The sequence below is a fragment of the Nipponia nippon genome, unplaced genomic scaffold (genome assembly GCF_047370975.1).
Source record: "Nipponia nippon isolate SJK-2023a ecotype South Korea unplaced genomic scaffold, ASM4737097v1 scaffold_3, whole genome shotgun sequence".
NCBI classification, from domain to species: domain Eukaryota; kingdom Metazoa; phylum Chordata; class Aves; order Pelecaniformes; family Threskiornithidae; genus Nipponia; species Nipponia nippon.
Window position 1 is genome coordinate 105,345,534 of NW_028262347.1, and position 19,103 is coordinate 105,364,636.

The 19,103-nt window shown below is 42.8% G+C and overlaps 1 protein-coding gene across 2 annotated transcripts; it reads right to left on the reverse strand.

Annotated features, from left to right (window-relative positions):
* Nucleotides 1-1,643: 1,643 nt before the first annotated feature.
* On the reverse strand, nucleotides 1,644-18,866 carry LOC148054818 (uncharacterized). Of its 2 annotated transcripts, XM_087767170.1 has the most exons (11): nucleotides 18,732-18,866; nucleotides 13,552-13,685; nucleotides 12,908-12,961; nucleotides 8,767-9,242; nucleotides 7,769-7,807; nucleotides 7,550-7,663; nucleotides 6,012-6,637; nucleotides 5,634-5,772; nucleotides 4,894-5,032; nucleotides 2,776-2,954; nucleotides 1,644-1,760 (listed from the first exon to the last, which is right to left on the reverse strand). In XM_087767170.1, exons 4-9 carry the CDS (start codon nucleotides 9,050-9,052, stop codon nucleotides 4,899-4,901), a joined length of 1,338 nt encoding a protein of 445 aa, XP_087623296.1. In that variant the 5' UTR covers nucleotides 9,053-9,242; nucleotides 12,908-12,961; nucleotides 13,552-13,685; nucleotides 18,732-18,866; the 3' UTR covers nucleotides 1,644-1,760; nucleotides 2,776-2,954; nucleotides 4,894-4,898. The 2 variants fall into 2 exon arrangements, with proteins under 2 accessions (XP_087623296.1, XP_087623297.1); XM_087767171.1 differs by lacking the exons at nucleotides 12,908-12,961; nucleotides 18,732-18,866 and having other exon boundaries at nucleotides 13,552-13,795.
* Between the last annotated feature and the right edge of the window lie 237 nt (nucleotides 18,867-19,103).

The window sequence follows — 19,103 nt, forward strand, 5'->3', positions numbered from 1 at the left end:
TGCAGGCTGCAACCAAAGAACAATGTATTATAAGTAAAGTATCTAACAGTCATTTAAGTAAGATGAGAGTCACCCATACGCTTCAGCCCTGCCAGAGACGGTGGCTCTTATATTGCTGTGCTTCCAGGAAGGTGCTCAAACAAGGTACTGAAAAGTGAATAAAGAGCTCTACAGACAATCACCAAGTTGGGAAAGAAATGACTTTTCAGTGACCCATATGAAAGGACGATCTCAGTCTAGTTCTCGCCGCTGACACAAACTGTGGTAATTACATTGAATGTAAGGCATTCCTCTGCTGTATCTGTGCAGTTCTGCTGAACTGGCTGGCAAGAATTCCCAGAAACCTCTGCTGTATACTGGTATATGCAGGCAGCCAAAAGCCTGAATTAACTTTAGAGTGAACCCTGATTAAGTGAAATACAGGCTAAATATTTCTAGCATCGGACGCGAACATCTATTGATTAAAATGTCTTAAAACTTCTGAATCAAAGGGCTGTAACAGTGACCACCAGGCAGCAGAAACCACTGAGGGCATGTTTGAGTGCTCTGAGTGAGCACTATGAATAATTACAGGAAATGTCTAGGCCCCTCCAAAGACCAAGTTCCTCTGTGAAGAGAAGACTCGAAAACGCTCCCAGATGTGGGAACAGATGGATCCATCAGTGTGCTCTGTAACCAGGGAATTGGACCAGAGGCTGGGAAAGGACCTCCTGCCTCTAACTCTGTAGGGCTGTTCCAGGCTATTGGAAGTGTCAGGTTGGTGACATCATGCTATCAAAATTCATTGTCATCATCTGAGGAGTGTCTTATTTAATAACTTCTGTAATGAAAGAGAATTCAACCAGGGAGCCAAAATTGTTGTTAGTTCAACTCTTCAAATGTTGCTGAGACAGACTTCTGTCCCTCTGACTATGCAATGCACTACGTAAATGGGATGAATGAAACCATATTCCACTGCCTAAAAGCCAAGGTCCAACTGTGGAAGACATTATAAACACAGAGGTAGACCTGAGCCTTCACTTGAAGGAGAAATACCCAGAACAAACTAGGGTACAATAACGGGGCAGGATTGGTGGAGAAGTTTACCCAGACCCTGACAGCATCAATGAAGAGAGAGTTTATCAGTCAGGTATATTATACCATATACAGTTTTTAATACATTAAACAGTCTGCTTGGTCACTGTTACTGTCACTCTAGAAGCTGTAACTGAGCTGGGAAGGTGGCAGGTATGGCCATACTGCTGTCTGAATTCCTCTGACCTAGCTTTTCACAGCACAAGGAATTTTACACTGCTGGCCTGGATTTTTGCTGGTAAAAGGAAGGATCACAAGCAGGATCCTGGGAATAAAGGAAAGGGTGTCCCTAAGATTAGCTCTCTAGTTGGTGAAGAACCTTCAACTGCAAGGCTCTGCCCTTCTGCAGGAGGGAACAGACACATATTTTTCATGGCTACATTTAGCTTAAAACTGTAAGCTCTCTAACTCTCCATCTGTACAGCCCTAGCACAGCCCCTTGACTGGGTACTACAATGCTACACATGACCAGTACTACATTAAGTAGTCATTGCTACAGTGATGTTGACCAAGATACTAGCCAGTTACAGTTACACATCCAGGGTCCTCCTGTAGTTTTCCAAGTGCTCTATCAGTGCTTCCATGGATGTCCGCTTTGTTTCATCATGCTCCAAGTTGGGGGCTATTACATCCCACAGTTTCAGAGGAATTGAGTCTGGTCTTTGTGCCCTGTGACCGCCACAGATCTAAGAGGGGAAGACAAAGAAAAAGACCAACCATGGTGACTGCAGCTGAGCCTGACTGAAAAACAAAACAGCCCTGGGCAATGCTTATCCTACTATCTCAAGGTGACATCAGAGGTTACAGCAATGTAAATGAGTCAACTATTAATTTCCAGGATTCCACCAACATAATGGAGCAGAATTTGACCTATCTAAATAGCCCTTTCACTCTTCCAGTTCCCACCACTGTGCAGTACCGTTGAGATCTTTGAACTGCTGCTGATCTGGCTTTCATGTAACATTTCCCTTGATGACTTCACCCCTGAAAGACCCAACGGTGTCCTACTGCTTGTAATTAAGTCCCTTTACACCGTAGCTGGTCCCACTCTGATTTTCTTTTTACCAGTTTCCAACACAGCAGTCATAGATCTTTCGGGCACAGGGGTATCAGACCCTACTCCCATCCCAAGGTAGAGACAATATTCAAATACAGGTGGTTTTCACTGAGCTCTGATACAATAACTCAGTACAGTACTCAGAGCAGAAACTTCAGCTTTAGTCTACCCTACACAAGCTGCTATAGCAAGTCCTTATGCTTTTTTAACCAGATTTCTTTTAACAATATGCAGATTTTCCTTCTGGTTCCCATAGATGTCTGCAATTTCCTCTCCCTTTCTGGATGACTTGATCACCCCTCTGGAGTCTTCAGTTCCCTATTTACCTTGGGGAAAATGGAGCTTATCCAGACTACACACATGGATGTGTAACCAGTCAGGTAAGGACAGCCTATTTGTGTGGCCAAGGATTGTTCTTTGTGCACTCTCCAAGATTCAGATGTTTAATCAAGGTCCACAGGTTTGAAAGACCAAATTAAATGTGAACTTCAGTTTCTCAGGCTGAAATAGGTTGTATTTTCATGGCTCCTGTTCATTTCTCACTATTAGTGTCTGTTCACACCCTTAACACCCTCTGGCATTAAGGACACATCCCCCAGTTGGTAAAAAAGATGTTTTTCTGATCCCCTGTGAAGGCCACTTACCTCTTTTATGAATCTGGACACAGGCAAGTAGCTGAGCTCAAAGTATGTTTGCCCACCATACAGAAGAATGGAGTAAAACGTCGCAGCAACAGCCCATGCATCAGAGAAAGCAGAGAAGATGTGATACTGCAGGGACTCGGGAGCACTGAAGTATATGGACAGTGGCTCCTCACTGTCTCCTGTGTTAAGACAGAGATGAATCAAGACAAAGGCCAAGACCAGAATTCTCTTGCCCTTGCTATGGATATAGGTTTATCTTTGTAACCATCAGTAACCATCCTCACAGCACCTGGACATGGCCAATGAGAAAATAAAAGAGGGAAAACTGATCTTAGCAACAACTACTAGACAGCCTACAAATTACTCATAAGGAGGCTAAAGAGAGCAGAATATGGAAAATAATTCACACTGTCTGTGTGAGACTGTTTCTATCACAGCTTAATAATTTAGAAAAGTTTTGACCAGTTGCAACTGCATTTGACTGAGCGATGGAGGTCTCAGAGGAGTTCTGACAGGTGTTAAAAAAGGAGGCTTTTTTATAGTGTCTTCATTGAAGGAAGTCCATGGCACAACTCAGCCTTTACTACACATACCAGAACCCACATAGACACTCACCCTTATAATATATTCCTGGGCCACCAGGCTTGTGTGGCTCCAGTACCAGGGTGCGAAACTGAGTGAATTAGTAAGGGCTTTGCCTAGGATGAGCTGCAAGGCTTCAAAGTTTACATACTCCTGGGCATTTCTGGGGCAGTTTCATTCTTTAATCTTCAACTAGCATTGTTTACAGCATGAGTTTTCCATCATTTCTGATGACTCAGTGATTTAATCTTACTCTGTTATGACAGCTTCCCAGGCAAAGTTGCAACAGGTGTCAAATGAAGAGACTGCTGAATTTTTATGTACTTCCTGAACTGATAGTTTTTGTTAAAACCATTTCCTTATAAGAAGCACATGATTAACCCTATCTACAGCAGTCTGAGTGCTTACTGCTGCTGTGCACATATAAATCATTTGTAAGAGTCAGCCAGCCCTATCCAGGTACTCAGAATGACTGCCAGACTGCAGCAGAAAACTGAGCAGGAGAAGGACAAGCTGGAGTCCTAGCAATTGATTTCAGTTGTTTTGATAGCAGTCAGGGTAAGAAAACGTGTTGCCTGAGGCTTCTTACATTTCACTGTTGGTCTTTTTGCATATTCATATCATAAATAGTGTTAGCTTGCATTTATCAAGGCTCTCTAAGGTCTTTGAAGACATGGGGAAGGACAAATGAACCTTGTTTTCCCTGAGGATACTAAACCTCAGAGCAGAGAAATGAGTCACAGAAGAGCTGTTCAGTGAATAGCAGCCCGGTGAAAATCACAGACTTTTCCCAAGCCTGTCTTCACCCCACCAGCTCTGCATGTCTGTACCTCTGAGCTGCAGAGATTTGATGGTTTCATAGGGACAATCAGTAGCTGAATACTATCTGTCATCCTCTGGGGGAGCCAGCCTGGCCTGGAAGAAATCAGACAGCTTGACCTGCACTTGAAGTGCTCTGGTTCCTTGTCGTCCACCTGTGACCATAATGAAACTGGCTGGAGTGATGTTGCAAAGCAAGACCCTTTTCTGGTGACATGACGCAACAGCTCTGGCAATATCTTTTAAAACATCTATTATAAAGGATTGGGTGAGCTTATTTCTGTTTTCTTGCAGGAAAGCCAAGAGCAGGTTCCCATCTTCCATCATGTACAGCGGAGGCACTCCACAGGCACTGGACTTTTGCAGCTTGGCAATGGACTCCCTGTCTTGACACAGAGCCACTAATTTGATCACCTCTTGAAACCTTTCACAGTCACTGTCAGTGGCATTCGTCTGCAAGATGTCATTCAGGGTCTGTTGTTTGGCTATGTAGATCTTTGCATTCCCTACAGGTGTGATACCTTGCACAACAATGCTACCGGCATTTGTCTTCATCTGTCCCTTGAGGGTAAGATCAGGGAAGGTGACCTTCAGATGTTCTCGGAGAGCTGCCTCCACATGGCTGGGATCAGATGGGATCACTTTGTTTCCCAGCTCAGTAGCACATGTGTAAGTGCCATCCTTGCTAAAGAGTAATGGTGCAATGCAGTGTCTCACCTCACTCAGCGGTTGTAAAGCAACTTTTGGAAGAAATGATTGAGGATGAGCATTGCCAAAGTCTTCGTCTCTTTAATGGCAGTTCTCATGCACCATTCCCACAGGCTTTGGAGAAGATGCAGGCACTCTTTTACTGCCCCTGTGACAGAGAAGTGCTCTGTTAACGTCACTGCAGAGGAGCCACCATAACTATACATTGCAGACTTTTAAAAAGAACACGGCACCATGGTACAATGATTTGAGACAGGAAGAGAAGAAAAATACTGTTTATCTGCTGTAGCATTGACTAAGCAGAGCCAAGTCACCACAATCTCATTGACAAAGCCGTGCCAGGTTGGACATCTGTAGCCAACTGGAGTGCTGGTTTACATCTCCAGTGAGAGTTTTGTCTCAGCAGCACAGGGCTCAGTTCAATGGATAGAAAAGCAATCAGCTCAGAAAAATCAGACAGTGAAGATCTCCACTGCTTTATGTAAAACACTGAAAGCCCAGTCCTGCCTCTTTCTGAAAGGTTATAATTTTGCCATTGTCGTCATCACCTTCTTCAATCAAGTCAGTCAGGGGTGAACGCTAGACAAAAGGGGATAATAACTGGACATACAGTCTAATAAATAGAGCAGCTGAGGCCTTTTGGAATAGTGACCAGCCAAGCAGTGGTTGTTTTGCCATTGTCTGAAATCTGATGCCCAAAGCAAGTACTGGCTTTGCCTATGCCTCAGGCCAGTCCTGCATTTCCTTACCTTGTGTGTGGCTGGCTTGGATATGTTCAGTGATACGCTCAGTGATTTCCAGTAGAATCTCCCAGTGCTTTTTCCCCAACTTTGTGCACACATGGAAGAAGAAGGGCTGGCTGACTGCAAGCAGTTTTTCTGCAAACACCTGGAAAATACACAGAGTAACTGACTTGCTCACATTTACTGTGAGCTTCATTGATGGTGTTTGCTTACTTTCATATTAAGTAGCTGACTGCACATCCAACTAAAAGGATGCATAAAACAAGTCTCTTGCCCAGGGGTTGTGTATTTGCTGCTCACATAGTAATGTCACACCAGTGAGAGATGGACAAGTCAGGAGTTACAAAAGCAATACTAGGATAGCATGATCAGTTTGTTACGCACCTTTTCAGTAAGAACAAGGATAAAGATATGTCTTATCATCCAGGGTATTCTCTGAAGCTGCTTCTGGATGAATTGGAACTGCACGAACCCCTGGTTTGCACAAGTCACTCTTTTCTCCAGTGTTTTAAGGAAACTTTCCAAGCGCTTCAGGTACGTTTCTATGAAATTTGGCCAGGGTATTTGTTTTTTCACAGCAGTGGAGATGGCCATTCTGATTTTCTGGTAGGCACTAAAGCACAGATACTCGTAATTTCTCTCGTCTGAAGGGACAGCGCATTTTGCAAAGACCATTCCCTTCAACAGAGCCTTCAGCTTTCCATTGTTTGCTGTGGAGACATGAACAAACATTGCTGCCAGAATCCAACAGTGTAGTTTCTCCTGCTGAACGCAAAGCTCCTGGTTGGAAGCAGAGCTGTTGCATTGGATGAGATTTCTTACTCTCAGCTCTAAGTTCTCCAGGTTTGCCAACCTAGAGAAAGTCAGAAAGTCCCTCTTGATGTCTTTGACCAAAACCTGACAGATCTGTTGTCTGATCCGCTCATTGCTAGCATCCCAGTATCTCATATAATAATCATCCAGCTCTTGAAAAGATAGGTGGGACATTTCTTTCAGGATGTCTTCAGTTTCTGGACAGAAAACAAAATAAACATATATCAGCTGGAACCTTCACAGAGTTTCTAGCTGGTTTCTGTACTGGATCACAGCCTACAGGGACCATTAGTCAGTTTGTCTGTCCTCAGAGAAGAGGATGTGGTTTGAGATGGTGCTATGAACGTACTAATAAACATACAATCTACCAGAAATCTGAAAGGAAAAGAAGTGAGTCACTCCTCACTATTTTGTTAGGCATCCTAACCAAACCTTGCACATAATGCTCCTTGAAGATATCCCAGAATACAAAGCCATATACATACTCTGAAAGAGGTGCACTGGTCAAAACCTGACTACAGCTTGTGTTTTCAAAGAAACAGCTAGTCTATTGCCCCCTTGAAGAGATAAATTGGAAGAGGTGAAGTCTTACTATTGACTATGGTAAGAACTGAAATTGGCTCACATTGCAGAAGCAATGCTGCACAGACATGAATGGCAATCCATATTTTAGTTGATTCTTGCCCATTAAGATTATACCGCCCTATGAGACTCAAGCTGAATTGTAACACCTCTCTTATCTTGCTTGTGCTTTATAGTTCAGCTAGCTTCACCAGGAAATCAGACGTACACTTAATGCCATAAGCAAGGGACATGCAGTTCATGCTTGCTTTCCCCACCAGCTCTTTCCTTTGCAGCAGCTCCAGTATCATCTTCCAGTAATTACGCTGATGCAGATAAATATAGTCTTTATTTTGCAGCTCAAGAGCACAACTACAAATGCAGGAGTCTGTTGTGTGGGACATGGAAGTTCCTAAAGGCTACTGCAACAGAGTCCTCCCAGCTGCTGCTGTGTGGAACTATTACATGAGTGTGAGTACCCTGGCTGGGAGAGCATCACCAGTGTGTGGGAGCAGTCTGTGTACGGACTGTATGTGCAGGAGCAGTACCTCTGTGGGGAAGCACTTTGTGCTGCAAGAATGAGTTGCTGAAGGAAGAGGTGTAGTGATGTCTCCAGTACGGTCTGAATGACTCCCTTGATCTATCTGACCTCCTGAAAGGGGCTGTAATACAAAGATGGAGCACAGAGACATTAGTTGGCTAAATTCACCTGTTATCCTGCAGACACTCTGCAGTAATGCATACTCAAAAATGTTGGTATCACTTACAGTCTCTGCCTGTGGACAACGAGAAGGGTGAAGCAGACTCTGGAAAGAGAAGGCAGGACAGTTAAGGAGAGCAAGCTCTTCTCTAGGATAAGACAAAATATAAACAACCAAAAGGCACAATCCTGTCTAATCTGACATGGAATAAACAAGCCGGTTTGTGATTGACGTTTAGTATCTGGCCCTATGTGTGTATTTGCTGCTGGGTGCATAGACCCAAATCAGTGCAGATCTGCTTCTCTATCAGTATGCAGACACACAGGTGTCATAGAATGTTTAGGATTTTAGAGACAGAAACTGTGCCTATCCATCTGTTTTGTGAAGTGTTCAGCACAGTGAAGGGCACTGAAGAAAATACGCCTGTGTTCCACTACTGACAAACCAGGTCAGATAGTGAAAATCTATCACAAGAAAGGTGTCCTTTATCTGAATACCAAACTGGTGGCCAGAAAGTTCCGATCAGTTCTATACAGCAGTGGTTTGAATGTCCTACATCCCCTTGGCTATCTATCTCGAGAGTTTCGTACTACTGGAAAGAAATTATTTCAGCTTCTCCTCAAGGTATGCAAATCTCACTGGAGCACTAAGATTTCTTGGCATTCTTTAGGCAAGATATTTTAGGCCAACTAAATATGTTATTTCAGGTTGCATTAGAAGGGTTTTACCTTTAAGCAGAATATATTTTTTTCTCTCCCTCTGGGACCAAAGATCTAGGTTTCACAGATAGAAGAGTTTTGAAAGAACTGCCACAGGATCATTTTGGTAAAACTCTCAGGATATATTACCATCACCAAGTGCAGACAGCGTGACTTTGCTCTGCCTGTGTTTCTAGTTGATGCAACATGAGCTATGTCTACTTTAGAAATCACTTATGAGCATAGAACTGTGCCCAAATTAGACAGTTCTGTCTCATCATGGGGTCTGATTGAGTAGACATAGCCTTAGACATTTTAAAGTAAGGTGGATCCAACAGTCAGCCATGACAAGACCTGTGGTCTTACCTGTGTCTATTTCCCTCAATACTATCTGTTTCCTTCTGCTCAATGGAATCAGTCTTCTATGAAGATCTGTGGTTTTCTTTGTTTTGCACAAAAGTTGTGGGTCGTTGACTTCTACTGAAAAACAACACTGCCATAGATTGGGAAAAGTATAAGTAGCATCAAACAAAAGCAGTACAATTCTCCTCAGCTTATCTTCAGTTACAAGCATGTCTAAAAGAGTTCGGAAGTATTGGTCTTTGTAGACTGGTATAAGTGTAACAGGGATAATTTTCATGGGTTTCTGCATGGCATGTATGATGGTATCTCCACCAAGAAAATTCCTGTAACCATGGTAACAGCAGTAATCATCATTCTCCAGGACTTCCACAATCTTCTCGTTAATAAAGCTGTCAACGGCTATCTGTTCCTTGTTCCGTGTGCAGGTGCAGATGGGATGTAGAGGTCATAGCAATACAGTTTATGACAAATGAGGTCACCTGAAATGATACAAGATGAGTAGTAGTACAGGTCACTCCACTCAGTCAGGAATATTGGTTCCACATGGGAACATCCCTCCAGGAAATCCAGTTGACTTCACAGTGTAATGACTGCTCCTTCACTAGGAAGAAGAGCATTAGTTTTGCCTACTGCAGATATATTTGGGCAATGTATAAACAGGTATTAGGGTCTCAGTGAAATTCTGTACTTTGAATGAAAGAAAAAGATCATAGAATCATAGAACAGCCCAGACTGGAAGGACCTCGAAAGATCACCTGGTCCAGCCTTTTTGTGGGAAAGGGAGCCTAGGTGAGATTATCTAGCACCCTGTTCAATTGCACCTTGAAAACCTCAAGTGAAGGGGAGTCTACCATGTCCCTGGGGAGATTGTTCCAGTGATTGTTCTCACTGTAAAAAATTCTTTCTTATATCAAGATGAAACCCCTCCTGGTACAATTTGTACCCATTACTTGCCCCTTGTCTTCTCCATGTGGCTCCTTGTGAAGAGAGCCTCCATTCTCTTGGTAGCTGCCCTTTAAGTATTGGAATACTGTGACGAGATTCCCCCCTTGAGCCATCTCTTCTCCAGGGTGAAAAGGCTTAACTCCTTCAGTCTTTCCTTAAAAGGCAGGTTCTCCAGCCCTCTGATAATTTTTGTGGCCCTTCTTTGGACCATCTCCAGCCTGTCTGTATCTTTTTTGAACTGTGGGGACCAGAACTGGATACAGTACTTCAGGCGTGGCCTGACTAGCACCAAGTAGAATGGGATATGGTTGTTATCCCAGGTGCAGGACTTTGCACTTGTCCTTGTTACTGTATACAGTATTTGCTAGTCCACACTATGCTCTAGATACGTATTAGAAGATCACAGTCTCTGGATAAGCTTTTGAGATTCTTGCATTTCTTCTCAGGACTGTCTAATGTTTTAGCTTAGCAAAAAGGTTGAGTATGGACCAAGATCTGATTTTGGTGAAGTAGGTCATTTTCTTTTCTTCCCATTTTATTCTATACACTCATAATATTTAACCGGAAACTGAGATAATGTTCTGGGAGAGAAAAATGGCTTCCTCTTGGTGCTTTATGAAGGGACTTCAAAAGACTAATTCCAAAGTTAAATTAACTGAAGTTAAAGTAAAAATACTCGCTACCTTCAGTGAACATTGATCTAAGAGGCATTGATGTCATTACTAGCAAATCTGAGCAGTGACACAGCAATCCAAAGCAGCCTCGAGCAAAGTTCAGGTTCTTCACACACTCCAATGTTGGAAGAAAACAGACCTGTATTTCAGGGTACGGCTTTACTCACTTAAGTCACTCTCACGTTTGGTTCTTGTTGAAAATTAGACTTGGTGCATTTGTAATTTTTGCCATTGAGGCCTTGAGACTTGAGTAATTAATGTTTGCTCTAAAGTTCCATGCTTATTATTTGTTTAGAGAGAATGATCACTTCCAAGAGTTTCCCTTTCTCCATCTCCTCTGATCTACCTCCACAGACCGGGGACAACATTGACCTTTTAATAGAGGGCTTGAGGGATGATCCCAGTTCAGAGAACAATGCTCTGACCCTGCAGACCAGCTGCGGGTTGCAGCTTAGCTAGACTGGTTTTGGAGACCTTTACCACATTTTCTTTCTCCACACTGCTGGCAGGTTTCTGTCTCACACTTGGTATTCATCCTTCTCAGGGTGTTTGTAGAGTCACAGAGCAAATGGACAGGGCATTCACATGTGCTGTTTTCAATCAGGCACAATTGTTAAGCTGAAGTAGGTCATTGTGGACTGACCTTTCATATTCCATGGCCAGGCCAGAGCCAGGGATCAGGATCAAGCCTGGAGATCAGACAGGTTAAAGGAGAAGGTCAGACAGTAATTGTTAGGAGCTGAAGAATTCTTACAAGAATAATTTGCAGGATTTCAGACCCTAACAGGCAGTAGTGATCAAGGAAGAGTCCTTTCAGCTCCAGGCTATCACCTTTTCTATGCGTTCTAGCTCCTGCACCATGATATCACTGAGGCCTTTATGGAGGGAACATAAGATCAGGTTCCACAAATATTTATGGCAGCTTCCACTGCCATAGGAGGCTCAGTTTGCCTTCCCCTAGAAGCATTGGTAGGGTAGTCTCAGTTGTTCTTCTCCCTTGCTTTGCAAGTATTTCTTTGCAGATATCCGGGTGGTAACTTTCATGTCCTTGAGGATATCAGCATGCATCAGTGCAAAACACTCAGAAAACGATGTTCTGTTGTTTTCATTCACATCTAACAATCCACATTTCTTCCAGCAACTGAAAAGCTACAGAACAGAACATAGCAAAGTGGACCTTTTCCTTTTGATCATCATAGTAGGATGTATCACTGCTACATTTGCAGGTATGCTTGCTACTTTGCCTGTTTTCTTTTCCAACTGTTAGCCATGCTGCAGCCTGAAAGGGTTTTTCCAGTAGTCCTCCTCTTACTAGGATCACGGTTTAGTAACATGAAGCTCAAAATTAAATAGTGAAACTATCCAACTGCTTCCTGCTGGGTCCCAGTTTCTGGTGCACAGGACTTTCTCACAGCCACCTTCTATTCCCTCCCCACCAGGCACTTCTCTCCAGCCTCTCCAGAGAAGCTTCCTCAAACTGTGGCCAACACCACCACAAACGCTTTGTCTAGAAAAGCTGATTTGCCTTGCTATATCGTACCACAGCTCACCTCTTCAGTCTCTACATTTCTCTCTGCACCACACAGCTTCTTGATAGAGAAGAGGACTAGTTACAGGAGTAACTGAACTGAAGATTTATTTAAAAGGCCGATATTTGTCTAGCATGTTCAGCAACTCAGAAATACAGACCAATCACTGTAGACCCTAATTCCTGCTTTGTAGGTGATTGGTTGTTTCAGTAGGATTGTGTTGGTGTGGGCCCTCTTTGGGTCTATGGGAATTTTCCACAAGTCCTTATATGCAAAATTTACCAAATTTCAGTTCCCGCTAGTTCTTAGTGGGTACTAAATGCTTAATGCCCTTTCGCAGATGAAACAATCCTGTTCTGCCAGTAGATGAATAAAGAGTTCTGCTCAGGAACCAACACTACATGAATCATTTCTATTAGCATTTCTGAGTCCCCACCATAGAACTTGTGAAAAGCCAAGAGACATAAAACACGGGTGGCTTCCAAGAAGGACACATTTTGTAGTGGCGTTTTTGAATGTGAGCAATATATTGCATCCTTGTACTCCACACAAATCACCTGCCACTGAGCACCAATATGCATCCCAAGATCACTGAGCTTTGGAGAATATCCCATCAAATGCAGGCTCCGGTCCTAACCACCACATATACTCCTGGCCTAAGCAGTCAATCTTTAGTACCAGTCCTCATGCAACTGCTCTGACGTGGTGATATAACAAGGTCAGGCAGAGAGCTTCTTCTGCTACAGGCAAATCAAGAACATTATAGATGATACATTAGTTTCTACAAGTGTGTTTGCTTGGGCATATGTGAAAGATAACCATGATATGCGAGAGCAGATACACACATCACTTCTGAGAATAAAGACTTGCAACCCAAACCATGGTGGTTTCCTGTGTGTTGTCTCACTGAGCCCAGTCTGGAATGAGAAAATATTAGTAAGGGTGAAGACCCTGAGAGCATCAAGAAGACCCCAGGTGTTCCAGAGCATCTCTTACCACATCGAATCCCTCTTCTCACTTTCTCCTAGACAACTGGATTTCATTATTGGCCTGGAAACACAGAAAACATGAGGGAGTACTAATTGCTTTTTCTCATGATTTTCTGTTTCTAGATGTTGTTTCTAGTCAGGTAAGCAAAAAGAAAAGAAGAAATCAGCAGACGCAAGGTCTGCTACTTATGGAAAGGAGAAGAAACTGCAGGAGAAACACCTGCAAAATAGATCTAGCAGTAGATAATTCTGAGTAGGTGAATACACTATTAGCAGTAACTAGTAACCCATCTGCAGCTAGAAGGTTTAAAAAGAAAGAAAAGCATAACCTGTACCATCAAATGCCTATCTAATTAAAATAGGATCTCTGGCTGAACCTGCCAAGGAGTCTTGCCTGGTGACATTCTTCCCAAGCACTTTTGTCTTGCAGTTACCAAACAAATACAACAGTAAAAGCTGCCTGGATTTGGGGAGCTAAGCCAAACAGTGCAGTTCATCCCACAGGGAGTATGTCAGGAAGGAAAGGAGGAAAAAAGCCGGCAAAGCCAGAGACAAACTCACCTTTTCTATAAAATCGCTGGGTAATTCAGTGATTAGGATAGAAATATATCTTTTACTGCCTCCACAAGAAAGAAAAGTGACATGACTTACCACATGGTGCTCGCAAATCTGGTCCAGAATGTCTGGTCCTTCCCTTTCTTATGTCTTGAATGTGAATTTTATAGACAGAATGAAACATCCTTCCTGGTTTCTCCCATTGCCAGTTCCTTTTCTTTGCTTCTTCCCTGTACAAAGCCAAATCCCTCTTATGTCAGCAGCTGTCTGGGAATGCGGTAGAAAATGCTGGTGTCTGCTAGCAAATCCACTGGAGGCTTCAGCCCTGGGTTGTGTTGTATTCAGGGCATACCTCTCTTTTGAGGCATGGCTTTGCTCTTATTTCAAGCTTTTTCACCTAGTCTTGGCATCAGTCCAGCTAATTATTGGAATAGGTGGAGATACAAACTTTGCACTCTCACATCAAGAAGCTTAGTGCCTTGTTTCTTCCTGCAATAGGCAAACAAATCGTGGCAGGCCCACTTGCTGTCTGGCGGCACTTCCTTGATTTTGGGAGAGGTCTTCCAAAAAGGAAGCCTATGAACAATTGAGTTTACTGACTTCTTACATAACTTTTTCTTCTTTTTTTTTAATGAGGTGATAACTCAGCTATATAATTACAGATTGGGCCTAATCACCAAGTACTGGATTTTAAACACCACAAAACTAAAGTTAAAAGGCTTCTGGATGTACAGTTTTAGTTGTGCTCACCAGAAAAGCTGAAGCTGGAAAGAGCCCTACCAAAGGCCAGATGTTAAAACTAGGTTATTAGGTTCCAACTCAACTCTGACATCTGAAACATCTGAAAAACAGCTCACTTACTTACTTACTTAATATTTCTCTCACTGCACTGAATGTATTCAAGCGTTGTCTACCGCTTGCATATGCACAAACAGGAAATTTGTTCAGTAACACAGATAATTGCTGTGTGGTTTGTGAAACAAAACTAACCGTCTTTCTAGCGCAGGACACAATCCCTGAGATGAACAGTAGAGGACAGCTCCAAAGGAGGCACTAAAAACTATGAGCCGATACATTGCTATCCTACCAACATGATGATTTTCTTTTACCTAGGTAGGGACTCTCGTGTGCTCTGAAGCTTGGAGATAAGTAGACAGTTAGAGATGGACCTGAAAATAAGACTTTCTCTGGATTTGGAGACAGAATTACCCAAAGCCCATGACAGTTCTGATCTAGGGCCTTCATCCATGCTTCTGCTTTTTTTATTAGTCACTTAAATTCAGTTAATCTTATCCAGCCTTTTGCCCTGACATCACCTAGCTGCACTACTCCTGCAAGCCAAGAAAACATACCTCCTTTAAATGAAAAAAGTGAGGGTTTGGCCCCTGACCCATTGAACCAACGCCTGTTGCTAGTTACAATGGTAGACATGTTGAGTCATCTGTTGAAGCTGAAAGGACTTAATCCAACTTGATTTTTCCTGCTCTCACTGACTGTGGTGTAAGTGCAGGCTTTATGAAACCTACTACAATTATCCACAGACCCATGCAGTGTTTAGGAACTCTAATCACATACACTTTTCTCTGTCTAAAATGCTGAACTCTTACTGCTTTGGCCTTGCGTCAAAGAGATCTCTCTTTGTTTTATAAGAAATAGAAAAAGCTGAAGCTCTCAAAGGTCTGCTTTCCAGAGAGTAATGACAAATAACCTGAAAAGCATCTAGTCTCCTCCTGGGAAATCTCAAGAGTAGAAGCATTGGATAAGAGTCTACTCCCTCCAGATCAAGAGCTGACACGTGAACACCCTGGTCAGAATCACCCACCTCCTGCCTCAAGTAAAACTGAATCCTACATGCAAAACCACAAGTACTGAATATGTCAAGGCAACAGTCATGTCTGAGATGGCCAAATAGATAGCAACAGCCCAGTTATGACATTCTTGCTCAGTACCAGTAAGGGCTGTCCTTTAACAGTGCTGCTAAGAGAGCCCATGTGCCAGGAGGTGGCCAGCAGGAACAGTGAGAAAGCCTCAGACAAGCAGATCTCATGTACAGCAGCTTGTGCACAGAAGGAGCTTCTTCATGCCCTTCCACCTCAGCATGTATCTAAACCAACCAGTTGTCTAATGCAAGGGCAGAGGTACTGAGCACAAGCCAGCACACCATACTCAAGTGGCAGACTTCACACGCTTAAAGTCTGCTTTAGTACAACAAAGGATGAATTAAAAAAAATTTTAATGAATTAAAATTAAAATTCATTAAAAAGAAATTTAAAAAAATCAGTGATATGGTGTTTGCCCTAGCAATCAGAATTGTGATTCAACAAGATTACCAGCTCTGTTGGAGAAGAGGGCTAGAAAGAGAAACCAGGGCTCATCTTTGTGATACTGGTACCGTCCAGGGTGATATCATATTTTTATTAAATATAATATCTTTATTAAATGTAATATTTTTATTAAAAATAAAGATATTTATTTTTAATATACTATTGCCACCCTCTAGTGCTTTGGAAAAGAATCTGCCCACAATTACTAGCCATAAACAGACGTTAGGTAAAGGAAGCATGCCATTTCCAGGAATGAACAGGAAAGGATCAAAATAGTCAGCAATATCTATAAAGGAAAAGATTAAAGACAGCTCTGAGTGGGTATAAATCCATATAGCCATCCATTATTTCAAATTAGCTACATCAGTGTAGAGCATCCCTAGAATCTTGACCATTTTTGTTTCCAGTATCAACAGACTATCAACAAATAGGTCTTCTGCCTTCCCTTTACTGTATATTGAGGCAAAGGCTTTCATCAAGAGATTGGTAGTTGCTGAAGGTAAGGTGGCAATGGCTAATAATCTACAACACCTAAAACTGCTCTTGACACTAAAACTGATAGATGGTACAGGGACACTCTAATATATTATAGATATTAAATTATCTTCTGACCTCAATGACAACTTCAGGTCAGCAGTCAGAACATCCCTCATGGGCTTCAAAATACACATACCTCTGCCTTTGCTGCTCCTGTTCTGTGGCTGAAGAAAGGTCATTAAAATAAGCTATGTGCAGAATAATCTCTACTCACATCTGCTTAAAAAAAAACCAACAAATGAACAAACACTTAAACCACTCTGTTGCTTCTGATTTTAAAAGTGATAGCACAGGTCTGTGAGAAGCAGCTCAAAATTACTACTGCAGCTACCTTTCCCCCCTGCCCTTCCAAAGCAATTTATTGTGTATCCATTCATTTAAAAAATGTGTTGTGTTACAACTCACCTCACAAAAATGAAAACTGTACATTTCCAGCCTCTGGAGACATCTATCAAAAGCAGCAACACCTTCTCCAGCATCCCCATCTCACTATATAGGGCAATTAACCTTCCCAGTTTTTGCCAGATAAAGGCATATTCAGGCTGGAATTAAATTCTTTAACTGGTAAAGCTCTTCTCCCCTGCCACTGCTGAAGACAATCAGCATCTTATCCACTCTTTTGCCATTTATCTGGACAACTGCAACATCAGCTTTTGCTTTGCAAAGAAACTCTAGCAGTAAGGGAAGGAAATTCAGGCCTTGTGGTCAGATCACAGAACTGACACCCTTGTTTTTCTGAGTTTTGCCTCTAATTTTCTGAGTGGTTATGGACAAATCTCTATAGATTATATTTTCGCTCTGTTCCTATAGTTGACATATATTCTGTGATGTCTACTAGCACAGTAGACACCTCCTTTTGAGATGGCAGTAATTTCTCACAGTCGTGAAAGGGCCTGGCTAACCTTTTATTAAGCCTTTCAGACGGCTCTCCAGCCAAAACCCAAATGCAGGTGACAACTTTCTGCCCAGCTGAAGTTCCTCCTGTGTCTGTGATGGTTTACCACATTACTCCGCACTTCCAGTCATATCACCTGCCTGTGCCCTTATGATATATTTATATCCTTGTATGCATGTACCTGTGTGTATGTAATTAAGTGAAGCTGGTAAGCAGCTACTTCCTCCCTTCCCCTGTACACTGGCTGCACCAGTGATGACAGCACCTGTGTGAGTGCATGTGTCTGCCCCTGGCAGGACCCTGGAGACAAGGCTTCCTTGATCATAGAATCATAGAATTGTTAAGGTTGGAAAAGACCCTTAAGATCATCTAGTCCAACTGTCAACCTAGCACTGCCAAGTCCACCACTAAACCATGTCCCTAAGCACCACGTCTACCTGTCTTTTAAATACCTCCAGGGATGGAGACTCAACCACTTCCCTGGGCAGCCTGTTCCAGTGTCTGACTTCCCTTTCAGTGAAGAAATTTTCCTAATATCCAATCTAAACCTCCCCTGGCGCAACTTGAGGCCATTTCCTCTTGTCCTATCACTTGTTACTTGGGAGAAAAGACCGACCCCCACCTCGCTACAACCTCCTTTCTGGTAGTTGTAGAGAGCGATAATGTCTCCCCTCAGCCTCCTCTTCTCCAGGCTAAACAACCCCAGTTCCCTCAGTCGCTCCTCTTAAGACTTGTGCTCTTGATGTGCCCATCCTGCTTCCCCACACCTTCTGCAGAGGCCAATGCTTGTGTTAGCTGCAATATTCAAACTTGGTTCCTACCACCTACCCGTTTAGCAGAGATCACAGACTTGGGGAGGCAACACAGCTAAATTTGAATGTCAAAGCTGGTCCAATGAAGAGGTTTCTGATAAACCACAGAAACACACCCATGTCCTCCAGTAACTGGAAGCAGTAAGGCTGGGCCACTGAGATCTGCATCCAGTCTGAATCTCGAGCTGCTGATTGCAAGCAAACAACCTGTTCTGTTTTTACTTGTCAGAGACCTAAATCTACTGACAAACTGCAGACGTGTAGTTGCAGGCAGGAGGAAATGCAGCCTATGAAATAACATCTGAAATAGCCATTGAATCATGGTCATTGTCAACTACCCACATGTTGTCCACACAGTGTTAATAAAGATGCAGCGGGAACGGATAAGAGGTTTAAAGAAAGTCTTAGAGCAAAAGGCTCCAGGAAATTAATTCAGTTTACCAAAAGAAAGGGGAAGGATGTATTAGGGAACTGGTCAGAGAAGGATCTTCAGTCACACAAAGCTACTGCAAGAAGATGTCTGTTGCAAGAAGCAAAAACTGAATGCACGCAGAACTAGAAACACAGCACATATCTTTCACAGCAAGAGGGATTCACCAGTGAGACAAGTGACTCAAGCACTAGGGTGAACGGTGTATTTTAGTAAATCATGAGTGCATGTTTTCACAGAAGATGATAGTGTCCTAGATCAAGCATCCTCATACTGACCTTGAAGAGGAAACGCTTCAGGGAAATCCAAAGACCTGTGTGACGCTGAGCTCAGTCGAAGCAATCATAGCCGCATCTTCTGGCCATAAAAAACCATGACTCAGTTAACCTCTGAATTTACCGTCCGTGTCTGATTGTGCAATATTTTTTCCTGTTTATAGTACAAATAAAGCAAACTAAGCACTTTGTGCTACTATCTCAGTGTGTGCAATTACTTCCTAAATACCATGTAGCTACTACTGTGGCATGAAAGGCCAGCTGCTGATTAAAATGTTCTAGTCAGAAACAGGTCTTCTGGGGTCTATTCCATGTTCTGCCCTACATACAACAGAGCAAATAATTCTGAGTGGCCAAGCCAGAACACGTTGTCTA

Excerpts from the sequence above, each read along its gene's own strand:
- LOC148054818 (XM_087767170.1), bottom strand. The coding sequence starts at position 9,052 with ATGCAGAAACCCATGAAAATTATCCCTGTTACACTTATACCAGTCTAC. Across the intron at positions 7,664-7,768 it reads GTTGTCCACAGGCAGAGACT|CCCCTTTCAGGAGGTCAGAT; the intron begins GTAAGTGATACC and ends TTTGTATTACAG. Across the intron at positions 6,638-7,549 it reads CAAAGTGCTTCCCCACAGAG|AAACTGAAGACATCCTGAAA; the intron begins GTACTGCTCCTG and ends TTTTCTGTCCAG.